This window comes from Mauremys reevesii, linkage group 9 (assembly GCF_016161935.1).
Source record: "Mauremys reevesii isolate NIE-2019 linkage group 9, ASM1616193v1, whole genome shotgun sequence".
Taxonomy (NCBI): Eukaryota; Metazoa; Chordata; order Testudines; family Geoemydidae; genus Mauremys; species Mauremys reevesii.
This window is the reverse complement of record NC_052631.1, coordinates 99406997-99423318: the sequence shown is the minus strand read 5'-3', so window position 1 is coordinate 99423318 and position 16322 is coordinate 99406997. Positions and strand designations below refer to the sequence as shown.

At 45.1% G+C, this 16322-nt stretch overlaps 1 protein-coding gene across 2 annotated transcripts in view; it reads right to left on the bottom strand.

The window, feature by feature from the left end:
- Positions 1–16322, bottom strand: part of GPC3 (glypican 3) — a 257485-nt gene that overhangs the window by 38850 nt on the left and 202313 nt on the right. Inside the window, exons 7-8 of one of the 2 annotated variants that reach the window (XR_005585004.1) lie at positions 8766–8922; positions 57–245 (exon numbers count right to left, since the gene is read on the bottom strand). Coding sequence is in view for 1 of the 2 variants with exons in the window: in XM_039489639.1 (XP_039345573.1) it covers positions 8766–8922 (157 nt within the window). In the remaining variant the exon portion in view is untranslated. The remainder of the gene's footprint in view (positions 1–56; positions 246–8765; positions 8923–16322) is intronic. The other variant, XM_039489639.1, reaches the window with a different exon arrangement.

Here is a 16322-nt window from a genome sequence, read left to right as displayed (position 1 = left end):
TAGCAAGCAGCACCTGGCTCGCATCTGTCTGGAATGCTCCTTTAGCATTGTCTTACCCAAAAGACTGTTCCATTCGTTTGTTCTCCAAAAGAAAATGGCCTCAAGTAAAATGTCGGGGTTCCAGCTGAGCCTTGGGAGAAAACTGACTAGCGTGAGGAGGTTTGGTTATTTTCAGCTAGAGAACAAGCTATTTGTGATTCCTTGAAAATGCAGGTGGACTTCAAATGTTGCAACTATGTGGACATCTGCAAAACAGAGGGACATTTTTTAAATTGTTTTGAAACCTTCCGTCATGCAAAACACTCTGTTCTGATAACAAGTTAGAGAGACACATCAGCCCCCAAAATTTCACCATTGAAAAGCATCTCTGAAAACACGTGGGTAATATACAGGCTATTACTAACGTTAACAACCTGTGTTCAAACAGAAATGAAGGTGAAGTGTTTTGCAGCAGCAAAGTGGTATTACAAACATTTATACATCTCGGGTGGATGAGCCATCTCAGGGAGCCGTTTTCAAAGCCTTCATGGGACATCAAAACCCTTCCTTTTGTGTCATAGTTTCACTGAGTTTAAGGGCAGAAGAGACCTTTAGATCATGTAGTCTGACCTCCTTTACATTATAGGCCAGCGTTTCTTAAACTGGGGTCCAGGGCATTGAAGGGGTTTTTCAAAATGACCAACAGAACCAAAAAGAACATAAAATTGAACCGAATAGCAGATTTGCTTGTTAATATAACTGATGCTTCCGCGCAAATATGACTTCCTCTGTCTAATCTGCAAGTGTATTATAACAGACACCTCACCTGTCCAGTTTGGTAAATTATGATTCTATGTTTCTCTAAAGAGTCTGGCAATGTAGGAGTTACAACAAACCCGTCAAACACACGCACGTTACACTCAGTATATGGGCCTGATAGTGTTATTGCACTGAACACGCTCCACTGAAGTGGAAGCTAATAGCGACCCTGTCTCTGAAAGCCACTGCTAATTGTAGCAATCTGTCAATAAATGGATTCTTTTTTGCTGACTGCACTAAAATTCATTGTTAGGTGTCTTATATCCTTCAATTAAAAAAGCAAAACAAAAGTGAATTAATTAATTTGCCACTCGATACAATTAGGGATTCAATAAATTATTACATGCGACTCCTCCTCCATCTTCCATAATGACACAAAATTCTTGACTTCCAACCAATCCTCATTCAAAGGAAAACAGAAATCCCAACAAACACAAACACTTGCATTAGAATAGTGGGAATAGTGCCACTGCACTGTGTAATTGGCCTGGATTCAGTTCTCATGTCAGAATCATCTAGTTGGCATTTGGACCATTTTTTCCCTCTCTAGGACAGGATGAATGTCTTGTAGAACAGCACGTCCGTACTATTATCACTTCACTCAAATATGAAGCCATTCATAGACAAAAAACTGAATTAATTTACAATTAAAATTGCTGCTAGGTAGATTATAGTTAAAACCCCCAAAGTATTCAATAGTATGGAAAGGGAAAAAAAAAAGAATGTAGATACTCCAATCTGAACAGTTCATCTGCTCTGGCAATCCATGCATACCTATAAAATGTCACATTGCATCTCCAGATGCCGGTCAGTTACACTGTATTGGAAAGGCTCTTCCTAAGCAAACAACCAAGGGATTTTTTTTTAACAGAAGATCTGGATTCATTCCCAAATCAAGCAGAAATGGCTCTTTAAATGTCTTCAGGTATGAATATCTCAGAACACAAAAGATATGGCCAAGCAGGGAGGCAGTCACAGAAGAGCAATCAAAATTATAAAGCACCTGACAAGATTATCTTATAAAAATTAAGAACAGTGTAGGCCCTTCTTCCAGCGTAACAGTCCCCAGTCTAAAATTGGCAACACCCCTCCGCTGAGCAGAACCAGGTGTCTAGGGCTTGCAAGCCGGCTTTCCAGTGGAGAAGAGATTGGTGACATGGAATCTGGGTACATTCTATGTGAAACTTGTTTCACTGGTGCACATATCAGTCTTGGAACAGAGATGGCCGAACAGCATGCAGAGCAATCACTGCTTTCAGGGAATCTCAGCTCAGTGCCAGTGCCCAATTTCCAGGGGACAACTCTGCCTCAGAAATTGGCTCCAATCACAGACACAGGCAGAGAGCACACTGCCCTGCTTCTCACAGTTTCCCATTCAAGAGCCACTGCCTCCTCACAGAACCATGAACAACAAAAACTAACACCACCACAGCATGACTTCCCAAGCCGGAAAATCCTCTCGTGTGCTCAGAAAAACAAGCTAGAAGCCCACATGTGCCATCTGCTGGCCCCTGCTGCAAAAGTGAATATAGAGAGCTTGGATCAATGACACCTAAGGGGAGATATTTAGGGGCTGAGGATTTAATGAGATGAAATTAACTAAAGGAAAAATCTGTGCTGAGTATCAAGAATGAAGTCTTAATAGTCTCATGGAAGACCCATCATTAGAGACATTTAGAAGTGAACTGGGAAAAGCATTATGCATAATCTATTTAGGTTTTGAAGAAGCTTTTAAAAAGAAGATGCCTAGAGGAAGAATAGCTCAGGTGTGTTTGTTTACTTCTGCCACTATACAAGCCAAAGCATATGCCCTATCATTGAGCACAAGTACTGGCTTGTTGGCTGGGAATCTAACAGCACACAGCTGCTTTTATTATTTAACATATCTCATTGGACGCAACATTCCATCTGCGTCCTGTTTCAGGGATTCCTCAAATAAACAGCTTTAATACGTGACCATTCTCGGCAAGCGCAATAGGGTAATTTTTAAACCTGCAGCCTTGAAAGTGTCCCTCTAAGCATTCCCATGCAAAGGCTAAGCCATTGGCAGAGCAAGTAATAGGAATTACAGAGATGAGGTATGGGCGGGCTTGGCACAATTCAAGTTTTATTTGTTTTATCATTTTGATGGATCATATCAATGTTCATTTTTAAGCATTTTTTTTATTTTTATCAATTTAAATGTTCACAGTTGCAGAACATGATGGGGGTTTTATGCATTTTTCCCTGATTTTTATCAATTTCAATTTTCGCAGTGGAAGGAAATTATGGGGAGGGCAGACAATTATTTAATGACAGTAGATGTTGAGTTTCAAAAAGTTACAGCTTTATAACCTTTAAAACATGAATTGTCAACGTCACGTCAAAATATACAGTCAGTGCCCTTAAGTCAAACTCCGATAAGTTCTCAAGTAGCATTTTTCTTGCTTTGCCTATCCGTAAATTTAAATTAATACTGATGGAAGTGGGTTTTTTTTGTCAGTTTGGGTGGCTTACGGTGAAGTCAACATTTACCGATAAAATGCTGATCATCCCAAGCTCTGTTATGGGCCACTTTGGTACAAATAAGGGAGGCTCCATAGACGTCTCTAGGCTTGGGTACCAAGTGCATCTCTAGCAAATAACAAAAACACAAGATAGGCCCAGACAGGGTGGCTGGGCATTGCCTGGTGCTCAGGATCCTCTCAGAGCCAGTTCTGCTCCCCTCCCACCACAAGCACTGATTTATCCCTCTGTAGGGGGCTGAATGTGCAAGAGGGGGCACATATCTCCAACCCAAGCCGAGGGAACTGTGCCACCGGCTACACTGCTCCTTTGATAACGCAGGGAGACTTACGGCTGGCAGCTCAGCAGAGCTTGCTGGAGCAGAAGAATCCATGGCGCAGCAGTGAAGAGGTGGATGGACACTTCGGAGCCTCAGCTGTTGATTTTTTTCCCTAGCTGGAACAACCAAGGGGCAGGCGGGATGTTCAAAGGGGATTAATTAGCTCCGTGGGTGCAGCAGGAGCAGCCAGCAGGTGGCGCTGTTATACACAGGCTGCATATACCATTATCACACACATCTATGTCAATATCTGTTCACACCCACCCCTACTGCTGTCTGAACTGCAGATGGGATGAAGCAGATTTCCATGCCCAGGACAGGCTTCACTTCTACTCCATATTGCCCAGCTTCTCCCTTCCAGGGACAACTTACGCTACCTCTGAACCTTCCCTTCCCCCATCCCCCTTGGAATCCGCCAGATTGCTCCAAATGGCAGATACGTTCCTAAGTGTCCCCAGGAGATGGGTCCTAAAAGGGATTTATTTATCCCTCTTGGCTATCGCTATTTTGGGGGTGCTCCGACATTGTTGTCCAGGCAGCCTGCAATTGCCAAGTCACCCCTGGGCAAGCGAAGTGTGCTAGGCCACCATACTCAGTAAACACAGCGAAAGGCGAGCTTCACACACCACTTACGTCAAAGCCACTCGCCGTAGCGTGTCGTCTCCAGTGCTCACGTTTTATTTTCAGGCTTCCTGGCAGCAGGCTGGCTGGTTATAAGTAGCGTCTTGACAGAGAATTCCAGAGGTGGGTTAATTAGTGGGTGGCTATTCGGAATGTCAGCAATTTGCCAGCTAGCAACCAGCCTGTCTGCTTTGGGTACAAGTGCAGAATGATTGATTTCAGAAGTGGATGAATACACGACTCTGGAACACATTCGCGGTACCTCACAATTTGCAGGGGAATACTATCATTTATTCGTAGACATGATTTGCCATTGATGTGGCGTAAGTGTATATATGTGTGTACAGATCTATTTTAGGGTTTACGTGGACATGGTGTAGATTCCAGGGCTGTCCCATTGAAAAACAGGAAGTGCTGCTCATTGATCTAGAAGCTTTTCAATCATTCTCCTATTGTAAACATTATCTGCCTTCAAAATCTTGAATGTGTTGCAGATGTGACAAAGGATAAAGGTCCATCATAAAACCCCTCTATCTCGGTGCTTTTTCCAGTGGGGCAACGTAATAATGAATTTATTAGCATATAGAGCTCGCCAACATATGCTTATAGTCACTCACAAACTTTGGACTTGACAGTTTACAAGTATGTTTAAATCATTAAGGTTTCAGTTGACAATGCCGCTATTATAGGGTCATTATAAATAAGAAACAAAGGCTGCACTTTAGAGAACAGGAGATAAATCAAAACTAGTATATTGGAAATAACGTGTTTTTCTCTGTTTGTTTTTATTTCTCCTGATTTTCAAAACGATTCAGGGTGACAGCTGGTAGGGAAAGAGGTGGTCAGCAGCTGTTAGTAGTTAAACTGCTAGAACCAGAGGTACCCTTCATATGAGTAACTGGTGAGCAGGAGAGGTTTAGATCACCAATATCTACATATGATCAAACCAAGCTCCTTGAAAGGTCTTTCAGGGAGAGTCTCCTAGCTGGCAAACTGCGATCCAGTTTTAACTTCTGATCAGGATTCTGCCTTTTATCACCAGCCGCTGTGTCTTCCCAGGCTTTTAAACATCTACTGCCACAATGGCACGCTGGTGCCTCATCTCTCCTTTTGCGATTTAATTAATTAGGGAGACGCCACCATGCTATTTAAGGTTCTTATGCTTCTTGGGAGCATTTTGACTTTCTGCATGTTGCCTCTACAGCAAATTAGACGTCAGGGTCAAGGAAAGAGAATATCCGCTGAACTGAACATGGCCTTGGAGAACAAGTTAAAAAAGGAAGAAAAACAACTCGCCAAACTGTCACTCGCTGATTTTGAACCAGAAAAGGGTCAAACAAGACCTCAAAAATCCACTTTAAGCTATTTGACTTGTTTGATCACTAACCTAACAATACTTCACAATGCAGAGGAATAACGACACACTCCGCCACCCAAAGGCTTCCCCCGTCTTCAACAATATAAAAGTGTCCAGTAATTGGAAAAGGGGAGCCATCAATAATTTGAGAAAGCAACCCTCCTTGTGCCTCTTTACCCTCCTCGGTAGGCAGGGAGATAAACCCACACAAGCCTGCAGTCCTGGCTGTATGCACATATTTGCAGAGCTGTGCCGAGGATGGAAGAGTTTGAGATTTCTGAATCTGGCTCTGTTTCAAATCAGAGCGGCCACTGAACAGTTCAAAATTCATATCGGAAAGTTCTGAAAGCATTTCAACGAGGGTCAATCAAAAGGTTTGGTTTCAATTTTGACTTTTTAAATTTCCTACTAGATTATAATATGTAATAAATATCACATAATACCAAATAAAAAATTCAAAACAAAAAGTCATTAAAAAAATCTAAATGTTTAATTCTGAAAATGTCAAAACGAGACGTCAAAACATTTTTTCTGGTTTTCAGCCCAAATCACAAAGCATTTCACATCTTTCCACAGAAATGTCTCCAACCAGTCAGCATGAATGCTCTGAAGTTATATTACATCCAAAAAGCTACATTAAAAGAACATTGAGCTTGCAAAGTCAAGAACTCAAAAGTCAGGAAATGCCAGAACAGCCCCATTCATTTCAATGGGACTGCTCATGTGCTCAACTGCTTTGCTGGCTCCTGTGTTGCAGGGTGAAGCCTGAAGAGATCATAATGCCAAGAATATCTCGCTCAGACTTCACTCTTTACCAGAGATATTTTGCTATTGCGGGGAAGGAAGTTGCAAAGTTCATGGCATACAGAGAAGTGAGATAAAAACGTTAAATATTCTTGCTGTAAAGTTGCAACACAACACTCATTTATTTATTTTTAAATCCAGAACCGTAACATACAAGAACCAAAACCAGAGAGAGACAATGCAGGCTGCTCCCTAAGGCAGAGGGGCCCAACTCACCATCTTGCTCTAGGCTGGCTCTTTGCAGATGTACTTAGTTCACATGCCTCCCTACAGAGCCCCCTATCCTGCACACAGGAACAGAAAACCCCTTACAAATTAAAGCGATAGCTTGTCATTGTAACAGTTTTCCATACACCACAGAAGTAAGCAACAAATACCCCTTCAGCCAGATAAAATGAGAGGGGGAATCCTTCTGTTCCTTTTTTCATTTAATGTGTTCACATACCAGGGTGACAAGAAAGATCTAAACACCTAGACAGATAGGGTATCTGGAGATCAATACAGTGATTAGACCAGCCTAGAGAGACAGAAAAAGGTAGCGAAGGATTATGCATGTCTTCAGAGATCAGTGATACTATTAGGCTAAAGGACATAAAAGGAAATTTAAAATGCACTGAAATAACATGAAGCTGTGACAGAAAGATTTAATATAGGATGAAACCTGCATCTCCAGGCTTAGCTTGATACAACGGGGCATAGCTGGATCAACTGTATTTCCCTTACATATGCCTTGATGTTTAAGTATTTGATGAAAGAAAGTGCATTTCGTCCTTATCTGAATTAGATTTTTATTTTGTTGTCTAACATCAATTAGGGTTGGACTAGAGGACTTAAAAGGTCTTTTCTGTCTCAACTGATATTTGAATATAAATATTTTATTTACACATTTATGTAAAAAACACAATCTTGGATAGGAGGCTGCTATTAAATCTCTCAGCCCTCACTCCGTTAGGGATATTTTAATTGTCCCAGATCAATAGAAGGGAATTTATAAACATCTGGGCTTAGTTTAAGCGTCCAAATTTGCCTCTTAAACTTCAAAGCCGCAGGGATGATTTTATCCAGGTTCAGTTGTCTGGTCTTTAGGAAGAGACGTGTACAGCCCTCGAAACGGAATTAAATTGGCATAAGCCGGTGTAGCTCCACCAAAGGTCAATTTTCTACTGCCTCAGATCAGGCCTAAGTGGATATTCTGGTCTCAGTACATCAGGGAAGTGGCTGGAGTTGCTGCTTTCAGTGGAGCTGTACCAGTCTGGGTTGGAATAGAAACGGTCTGGTTTGCTTTAGAGCGGTGGTTCTCAAACTTCATTGCATCGTGACCCCCTTCTGAGAACAAAAATTACTACACGGCCCCTGGAGGGGGAACCGAAGACCGAGCTCCGCCGCCCTGGGTGGTGGGCGGGGGAGGGGAAGGGGGCAAAGCTGAAGTCCAAGGGCCGCTGCCCTGGGCAGGGGGCATGTAACCTTAGCCCCGGGTGGTGGGGCTTGGGCTTCAGACTTGCCGGGACCCAGGGCCAACATCAGATTTGGCAATTCCATAAAAATGGGGTCGCGACCCACTCTGGGGTCCTCCTTCTTCTCCACACTTTTACCAGACAGAAAACAGACCCCCCCAGAGTCCCGCGCTCCACGGGGTGTTGGGAGCACAAGGGGTTAGGAGTAGGATAGAGAACTGGATTTTGGTCACCACCTGTGCATAACAACATTTAAAATCTCCCGCCGAACCCGACTCATACACACGGGCCTTGAAAAAGGAGGCGCACCACTTCAAGGCACTGTGGGCCGGATTCGCATTTACACTGAGGCCATCCTACACCTCCCAGGCTGTGTAAATGGTCTTGGGGGAGTAGTGGGGGGACAATGTACATAATATTGACATCTGCTTGGTCCCTTTACACTGTGTACACGGGCCTTAGTGTAAATGAGAAATAGCCCCAAACCCGCTTTCCCTTCACTAAGTGGCTACTGCACCTTTCCACGCTGTGGAACACACCACACACCTGTGGGCAATGAAATCAGCTACACGTGGGTGTAATGGAGCCCCCTCAGAGGGGCCATGCAAACCACCTCCCAGTTACAGACAGCTGAGGAGCAGCCAACTTCCCCAGAAAGCTTGGCGTATAGGAAAGCACGCAGCTCCCGTCCTCTCCTCTCAGGTCACTGGGGAGTTATTTTAGCCACCCTCACTAGCGTCAGTGAGGCTAACATACAAAAATCTGCCACGTGTCTACTGAAAAGACTCCCGGGGGCTGATTCATCCCTAGCATCATTCCATTAAGTTCAGCGTTAATGGACCCTTATGCCCAAGTACTAGGTAACGTTCAGAGCGGGAACGAAAACTCAAGTCATTATTCTCGTCACCTGCTAAGAACCGGAGCTGATTCTTAACCCTTAGTTCCCCATTTCCGGAGCCGCCGCTGCAGTCGTCTTCATCATCGCAGTCTCCGCTTTCCGACCCATCCTCATCTGTGGTTTTGTCTGGAGCTTTTCGCCGGGATATTGACATTCCTTTCAACAGCTGAAAGACACAAGGTGGCACAGAACAATGGGAAAGCTCCCACTTCACAGGGCTTCCCCCATCTCAGGTGTTGATTCATTCTTAACAGCAGAAATGGTACTTTAATAACCTCAACTCCTTCCACACCCTTTGCTTGAGACATGCATGATGGAGGAATGGGCCAGGCAGGAGGGAAAGTTAATTACTCATCAAGCCCAAGTGTCAGCTCATTAAAGAGCTCAGGGATGTTCCTGTACACAATTGAGTGAGACAAACAGCAAAAAAAGTTGCATTGAAGAATTTTGCCCTGAGGTTGCCCCCAACATGCCTCCTACCCAGAGGAATTGGCCTAAGCCTGACTATGGGCCAGAAAGAGCATCCCAAACGGGCTTTCTAAACCAGCTACACATGGCCCCTTTGCTTTGTCAGAGGGGGGCTCAGGATGCAGCCCTCAGAGTGGGATTTGCAGAAAAGCATCCAGTGCTGGTCCAGCTCCCACCGAAATCAGCCAGACTCCCACTGACTTCAGTGGCAGCAGAGCTAGTGGGTTGGAACCCTAAGTTAACACTTGAAGAAGTCGATGGGTGTTGTGCATGCAAAGCCTTGCGAGCCTGGACTCTCAGTCTTCTCAACCTAATAAAAATCTCTATGAAAATGACAAAATGCTGGTTGGAGAGAGTATCAAGTATGAAAAGAAAGGATAGATCTTGCAGGATTTTTATCCTTGTGTATCACCAGGCTGGAGACACATGGTGCCCCCCATATGCTATATCAGGGGTTGGCAACCTCTGGCACGCGGCTTGCCAGGGTAAAGACCCTGGCAGGCCGGGCCAGTTTGTTTACCTGCTGTGTCAGCAGGTTTGGCCGATCGCGGCTCCCACTGGCCGCGGTTCACCGTCCCAGGCCAATGGGGGTGGCGGGAAGCCATGGCCAGCACATCCCTCAGCCCACACCGCTTCCCACCGCCCCCATTGGCCTGGGACGGCGAACTGTGGCCAGTGGGAGCCGCAGTCGGCCGAACCTGCCGATGCGGCAGGTAAACAAACTGGCCGGGCCCGCCAGGGTGCTTATCCTGGCAAGCTGCATGCCAGAGGTTGCCAATCCCTGTGCTATATAAATAAGCAAAAATAGTAGCCCAGATTTGCAGAAGTGCTGAGAACTCCAATCAAAATCCAGGGGATCAGCCCTTCAGAAAATCAGGCCCAGCAACAGTACTATTATAGCTAGGGAGAACTGTTCTAAGGATAACCTGGATGTCAGAATTCAGCTGTCCAATAGGAGGCAGCCATCCTACTTTAGAACCAAATCTCATTTTCAAAGAGGTCAGCAACAAAAGTCTTATCACCCCAGGGTCAGAGCCATGCAAAGTTCACGGTGTGCACTGCTCCCAACGTGCAGTACAGGCGACATGGGCCAGAGAAGGAACGCAGCAAATTGGCAAGCCGGATGGGCAAATCAGTCAGCATTTTGCAAGGAAAAGGGGGCTGGAGCTTTAGGCTGGCTGTTCTGGTCACTCAATGCACCCAGGATTGTTAAGGGCAAGTGAGAAGCTTTTGGCACTGCATAATTTCACTTGTCCAGAGTGGGTTTTTGGCTATCCTGGGATACTAGAAAACAGCAGTGACTCTAGCCTGGTTAAATGGCAGATCCTAGCATGTACGGGTGAGATTTTCAGAGGCACGCAGCCATGTGCTAAATCCCATCAAGAAAGCATGTTTTGTAAAAGTGACTGGTCAAGACAGAACCTGACATATATGGTAGAAATAATGCAGCAAAAGAACTTTTAATTCATCCAAAGTAATTGGAAGCATCTTCAAGCAGTAAAATTGCTAGATATCTTTGTGTAAAGCCTTAACCAGTGCTTAATTTGTAATGAAAGAGGTTCCAGGGCTCAAGCAATTTTTTTACATTCATAATTAATGTAGCAAACCCAGAGGAGCCAGTACTATGAACTGCCAAGCCCAGAGGTGCTGGGGCTTGGCCCTGACAAGCCCTGGTGCAAATTAAGCACTGGCCTTAGCTAATCAGGATATGCGCCACAGCTAAAAACACTGAGTAAAATCAAATGTCTCTAATGAATGTAAGACTAAGATTACTATCAAACACACGCTTGGAAATTCTTGATCCTGCCCCGTTAGTCAGGGTGGAAGGAAACGGGCACATTTTGGGTTATTGGTTTCTTGCTGCTGATCTTTCCCATTTACTGTTTCTAAAATAACCAAACAATTCCATCATAAACAGATTTGTTTTGAAAAGTTTGAGTCGGCCCGTTCATATATGCTGAAAAATTCCATCTCTACCACTACATAGCTAAAAGCTTGAATTTAAACTCCTGACATTAAAAAAAAAAAAAGTAACAGAGAAGATATTGCAAAATAGAAACTTATTGCATTCTTTAGCGGTTTAGTTAGTTTCATCTGTTGCAGTGATGTGCATACCTCTCAAGGCATTTTTAATATCTGGAATCCGGGTTATACTTTTAAACTATTAAGCTGGCGCTGGAAAACAGCTCCCAAAATATTTAGTTGCTGGAGTTTATACAACCTTAGAGGAATGTTTTCAGCGTCTGGCTTCACATGTCCACAGTAATGTAAACACATATGTTACTGTTTCTATTAGACTTGCATAACCTAATAAAAAGCAAATGGTTTGGACTCAAATCCACTTCATTTTTGCATTTCATGCCACCATATTTACATGTTGCACACATTTAATAACCACCAATATAAAAATGTTTGCTTCACATATTTATAAATATGATGTATGGAAAATAGCTGTGAAATATTTTAGATATGTAGGAGCTGGAACAAAAAATTAAGGTGGACATTTTTGAACAATTAAATAGGCCGTTTTGCTGGGGGCGTTGAGACTGCATTCTGAATGCCTAATAGAAAAAGCACCTACAGATGGAACCCTGTGAAGTTCATAAACCTATTTGCATTTATAGAAAGACGATCACCTGTCACAGCTGATGTCTGCGTGGCTCTCTGTTAAAGTACCAGCTATCTGGGTACACTCCCATATGGTAACACCACAGAGAACTCCCACATCAGATATACTTCCATCTGCTCCTTGGTTTCACACCATTGCTCTTCTTTCATAACAAACTCTCCTTCCCTTTTCACTTTTTTTTCCTTTCTAATTTATACAGCTTTCAAAAGACTTCTACAAAAAGAACTCAAAGTGAATTAATAAATTATTGTGGAAAACGGAGAAGACTGAGTTGTCAGAATGGTATGACTTCATATACCCTTTCAACAGCACCGACAGATCATCTTGTCACATACTTGGAGCCTGATCCAAAACACACTGAAGTCAAGGGCAGTGGGGAGAGAGGGGGTGTTTCCATTCACTTTAACAGACTTTGACTTGAGCCTTCCTTCTATGGACGTTCCCGAAGAACCTATTTTTCAGACGTTTGAACTCTTTCCCTGGAAAACTGCATGACCACTAAAATAATAGCTGTTGTGGTGTGGGCATAGCAGAGGGAAGATTTCACACAGGAGAGTACACTGTGCTCATTTAAGGCCCTTACACCTTTATTTTGATTAACAGATTTTCCCCTCCAAACCAAGTCAAAAATGGTTATGGAAATGACTTAGGAGAAATCATGTTAAAAAGTAAACCATGTAATAGCTCCTAATATGGGTCTCGTCGGTATATCACTGACCTAGAGTATTCTCAGAGTGGCATGTTAATTTGTTGTGTACAGTCCATTCTCGGATGTGGGTGAAATAACTTCATTTTGCAAGAGCAGAATTAGTATATTTATTATCAGGAGTTGGAGGGTGAGGTTCTGTGGCCTGCAATATGCAGGAGGTCAGACCAGATGATCATGATGGTCCCTTCTGGCCTTAACGTCTATGTGTCTGTGTAGTGGGGGGGCCATGGCCTCCCTCCGAGACTGAGAGGAGAAATCTGGCTCCACCCCTTGGTGGGTGGAGCCAAGCAAGCCACACCCCTACCAGAAGCAGAGGAGCAGGACAAGCCCTCAACCCAAGACGGAGCTCTGCTGTGCCGAGGACCCAAAGGAGGTGCCAGGACTGCCGACCGATCAGTATCCAGAGGAGCTACTGGGACTGCCACTGGCAGTGTACCCCAGGGAGATGGAGACACACTCAGATGGGGTCACAGGAGGTAGCCCAGGGATACTAGACATTATTCTGGTTGTGTTGCCAGAGTCTAGGTCAGCGTGTTTCAGTGGGATCCCCATTGTTAGGGCCCTGGGCTGGGGCCCGGTGGAGTAGGGTGCACTCAGGTCCTCTTACCCCCTGCTGCCAGCCCCACCTGGGGCTGGCAGCCAGACGGCCCCCTCAGAGCCCTGAGACTGCTTGTTGCTCTAATCCCCCCGAGGATCAGAGCCTTTACATTGCCTATTGCTCTGCCCTGCCCAGAGGACCAGAATCCCTAGCCTGCTAATTCCAGTGTTGAGCATTGCATCCATGGGCACAACACAGTGAGGGGACGTGGCCTCTGCCCAAGACTGATGGAGAGGAATGGCCACGGACCACTACACTATTGGGTTAAAAACCCGCAGCACCAAGTCTGAGAGCCTAGGTCAACTGGCTTTTGGGTTTGTGGAACTAAAAATAGCAGTGTAGGTGTTTGGGCTCACGATGGAGCCTGGGGTTTGAGACCCCACCCCTCTTGTGGGTCAGAACCAGAACTCCTCAGAACCAGGCTCCAGCATGAGCCCAAACATCTACACTGCTATTCACAGTCCCACAGAACAAGCCCTGCAAGTCCAAGTCAGCTGACCCAGGCCAGACGCCGTGCCGTGGGTCTTCTACTGCAGTGTAAACATACCCTATGAGTCTAAGAGCTAGAAATTGGTGCAATGAGTAGCAACCATGAAGACACACACCCAGTGCATCCCACAACCTCACAGATGATGAAATGAAATTAAGGAGGCAACTTTATAGCCAAATCCTGCCGCTGATATTTGGGGGGAGGGGAAACTACACAAAACCCAAACCATGTGAAGTTGTAATCTCACCTCTCCATGGGCAGGAGTTCCCACCCCATAAATCCAGCAGACCATGGAAGTTTGGCTGAGCAGGGAAGGAGCTCAGGCTGCAGAGAGGCTGTACCGGGGGAATCTTTGCACCCCCTGAAGCAGATTTCCCCCAGTGCAGCACGGCTGGAGGCTTAGGCTGAGTATGGCCATGTGGTCCAAGACAATTTCAATCAACTACACTCCATGGAGAGGGCGCACAGGCCAGCAAATCCTACTGAGGGCACAGAGCAACTCTGCTGGTTCTCCATTCTGGGGCAGGGAGAACGACTCCATCCTTCCTGACCTCCCCAGAGAACCTGTGAACAAAGCTTGTTCCCTCATCCGTGCACAGGAGCCACAAGTCTGTCCCCGCGGAAGGACGGCAGGATCAGGCCCACGACGCAGTCACTAATGGGCCCTTACTCTCAAAACAGGATACTATGGGGGGGTGTCTTTCATTTGTGACACATAATGCTGCAAGGACGAAGCGAGGTACCCATCCTGCAGCTGCTTCAGACACCTATGCAACCACTCAGCTCCGCTCACATGGAGCAGCTTGCAAAGTCAGGGCTGTCCACGGGCACTCCTTTAGACTGGAGTTATAAAATACCGGAGCCTGGAGGGTAACACCAGAGACATTTCTTTCAGTACTGACTTGAAACGATAAACGTCTGGGAAACTTTAAGGCAGAGAATTAAGCCCTTGGAGATGTTCAATGTTAATAAGCTGTCCTAGGGAAGGAATGTAAAGATGAGATGGTCTCAAGTGTGTGTTTTCAAATATTAAATTATGGAGGACTTCCTAATAGCTGTCTTTTGCGGGGGGAGGAGAAAATCTGCAGGAAACGAATAGCTTAATCTCTCTGGATTTACAGAGCTAACGTAACAGGAACTTTGCCAGAAATGCTGAGAGAGTCCTGACTTTGAATGCTGATATTCAAGGGGCCGTAAGTGTAGGCACTCGGGGCTCCAGCTAATGAGGACGTATATCCCGTCTGCTCTTTGCACAATGCGGAGTCTGAAGGGGTGACGGGGTGGCAGGGGAAAGAATGTGAAAGGCGAGCCCAGTACTGGATTCCTAGCAAGGTGGATGAAATCAGAGCCCTAGCCTAGAGAAAGAGTTCAGGGTTACCATTTGCGAGGCTCACCTTAAATGCTGTCAGTTAACTCGGCTTAGCCATTCTTGCCTGAGAGGAACAAGTAGAGGATGCATTACAGTTTAACCACGAGGATGTAAAGATCTTAGTGCACCCAACCAGTGCTAATTTGTACGCTTGATGGGCTAGATCCTGATCTGAGGCCCTCAAATGGACACAGCATGGGCACGATCCTGCCGAGTTCAGGCAAAACTTCTATTTCACTTCCTGGGAATAATGCAAGAGCAAGCCCTATACTGATGGAAGTTCCCACTGCAGACCAGCCCTTAGTCTGCAGCAAACTGGGGCGTAAATCTACCTCGTGCTAGCCTGCCGCACGCCGAGGGCCCGGGCGGGCCTCACTGCCACCCACTGAAAGTTCCCTGGTGCACTGTAATCACCTCTTGTTACCAAGCAGGGTAGATCAAAGCACGCTCCGGGACGTATAGCATGCGGCAGCAGGCTCCTCGGGGACACTTCGCACACGGCAGCCTAGCACCCCTTTGACACAAACTGTTTGTGGAGACAAGCCCTTAGGCAGCACTTGATTTAGTTGTTTTCAATTCAAGCTCCGTTTTATTACATAGGAGCCAGGGTCACGGACCAGACTCTGGGCTGCCGGGTGCTGTAAAGCACAGAACAAAAAGTGCTCCCTGGTAGACGTCACGGCATTGAAGAGGTATGGGTGGGGCTGGCACAAGCATTCAGTGTTCACCCACCTCTGCTCACACTGAAGTCAGTGGTAAAACACAAACCGACTTCTCTAGGAGCAGTGTGAGGCCAGCACTGAAAATCCCTTTGATAACGTACCGCTCCCATGTCAATACCGTTAGTGACTTCTGCAAAAGTAACATCCACAAGTCATTAAGTAACAATTACTACAGTCTATATGCCTTGTGAAGTTATATTTGGTGGACTGAACATAGTTTCTTCCTCTTTAAATAGCAACTAAACCTAAATGTTACCCAGCCATTAAAGCTAGTTCACGTCTTGTGGTTTCAAGTCTACGGTAAGAGGCAGAAAAATATACAGTGTAATGATCAGTAAAGTGGTATGTAACAATGAGCAAGTTTCAACTTAAGCACAATTTATCCAGCTGTAAGAGTTTACAGCCATATACGATCACCTCTCTGCCAAGCCATAATGACAAAAATACACCAGAGCCCTATAATGCACCCAATCCAAAATACAGAACAATATATTCTGTGTGTGTGTGGTATTTTTAAGGCAGTTATCCCTTTGGTAATTAAACACTGAATATATATAATATCACAGAATCATAGAAATGTA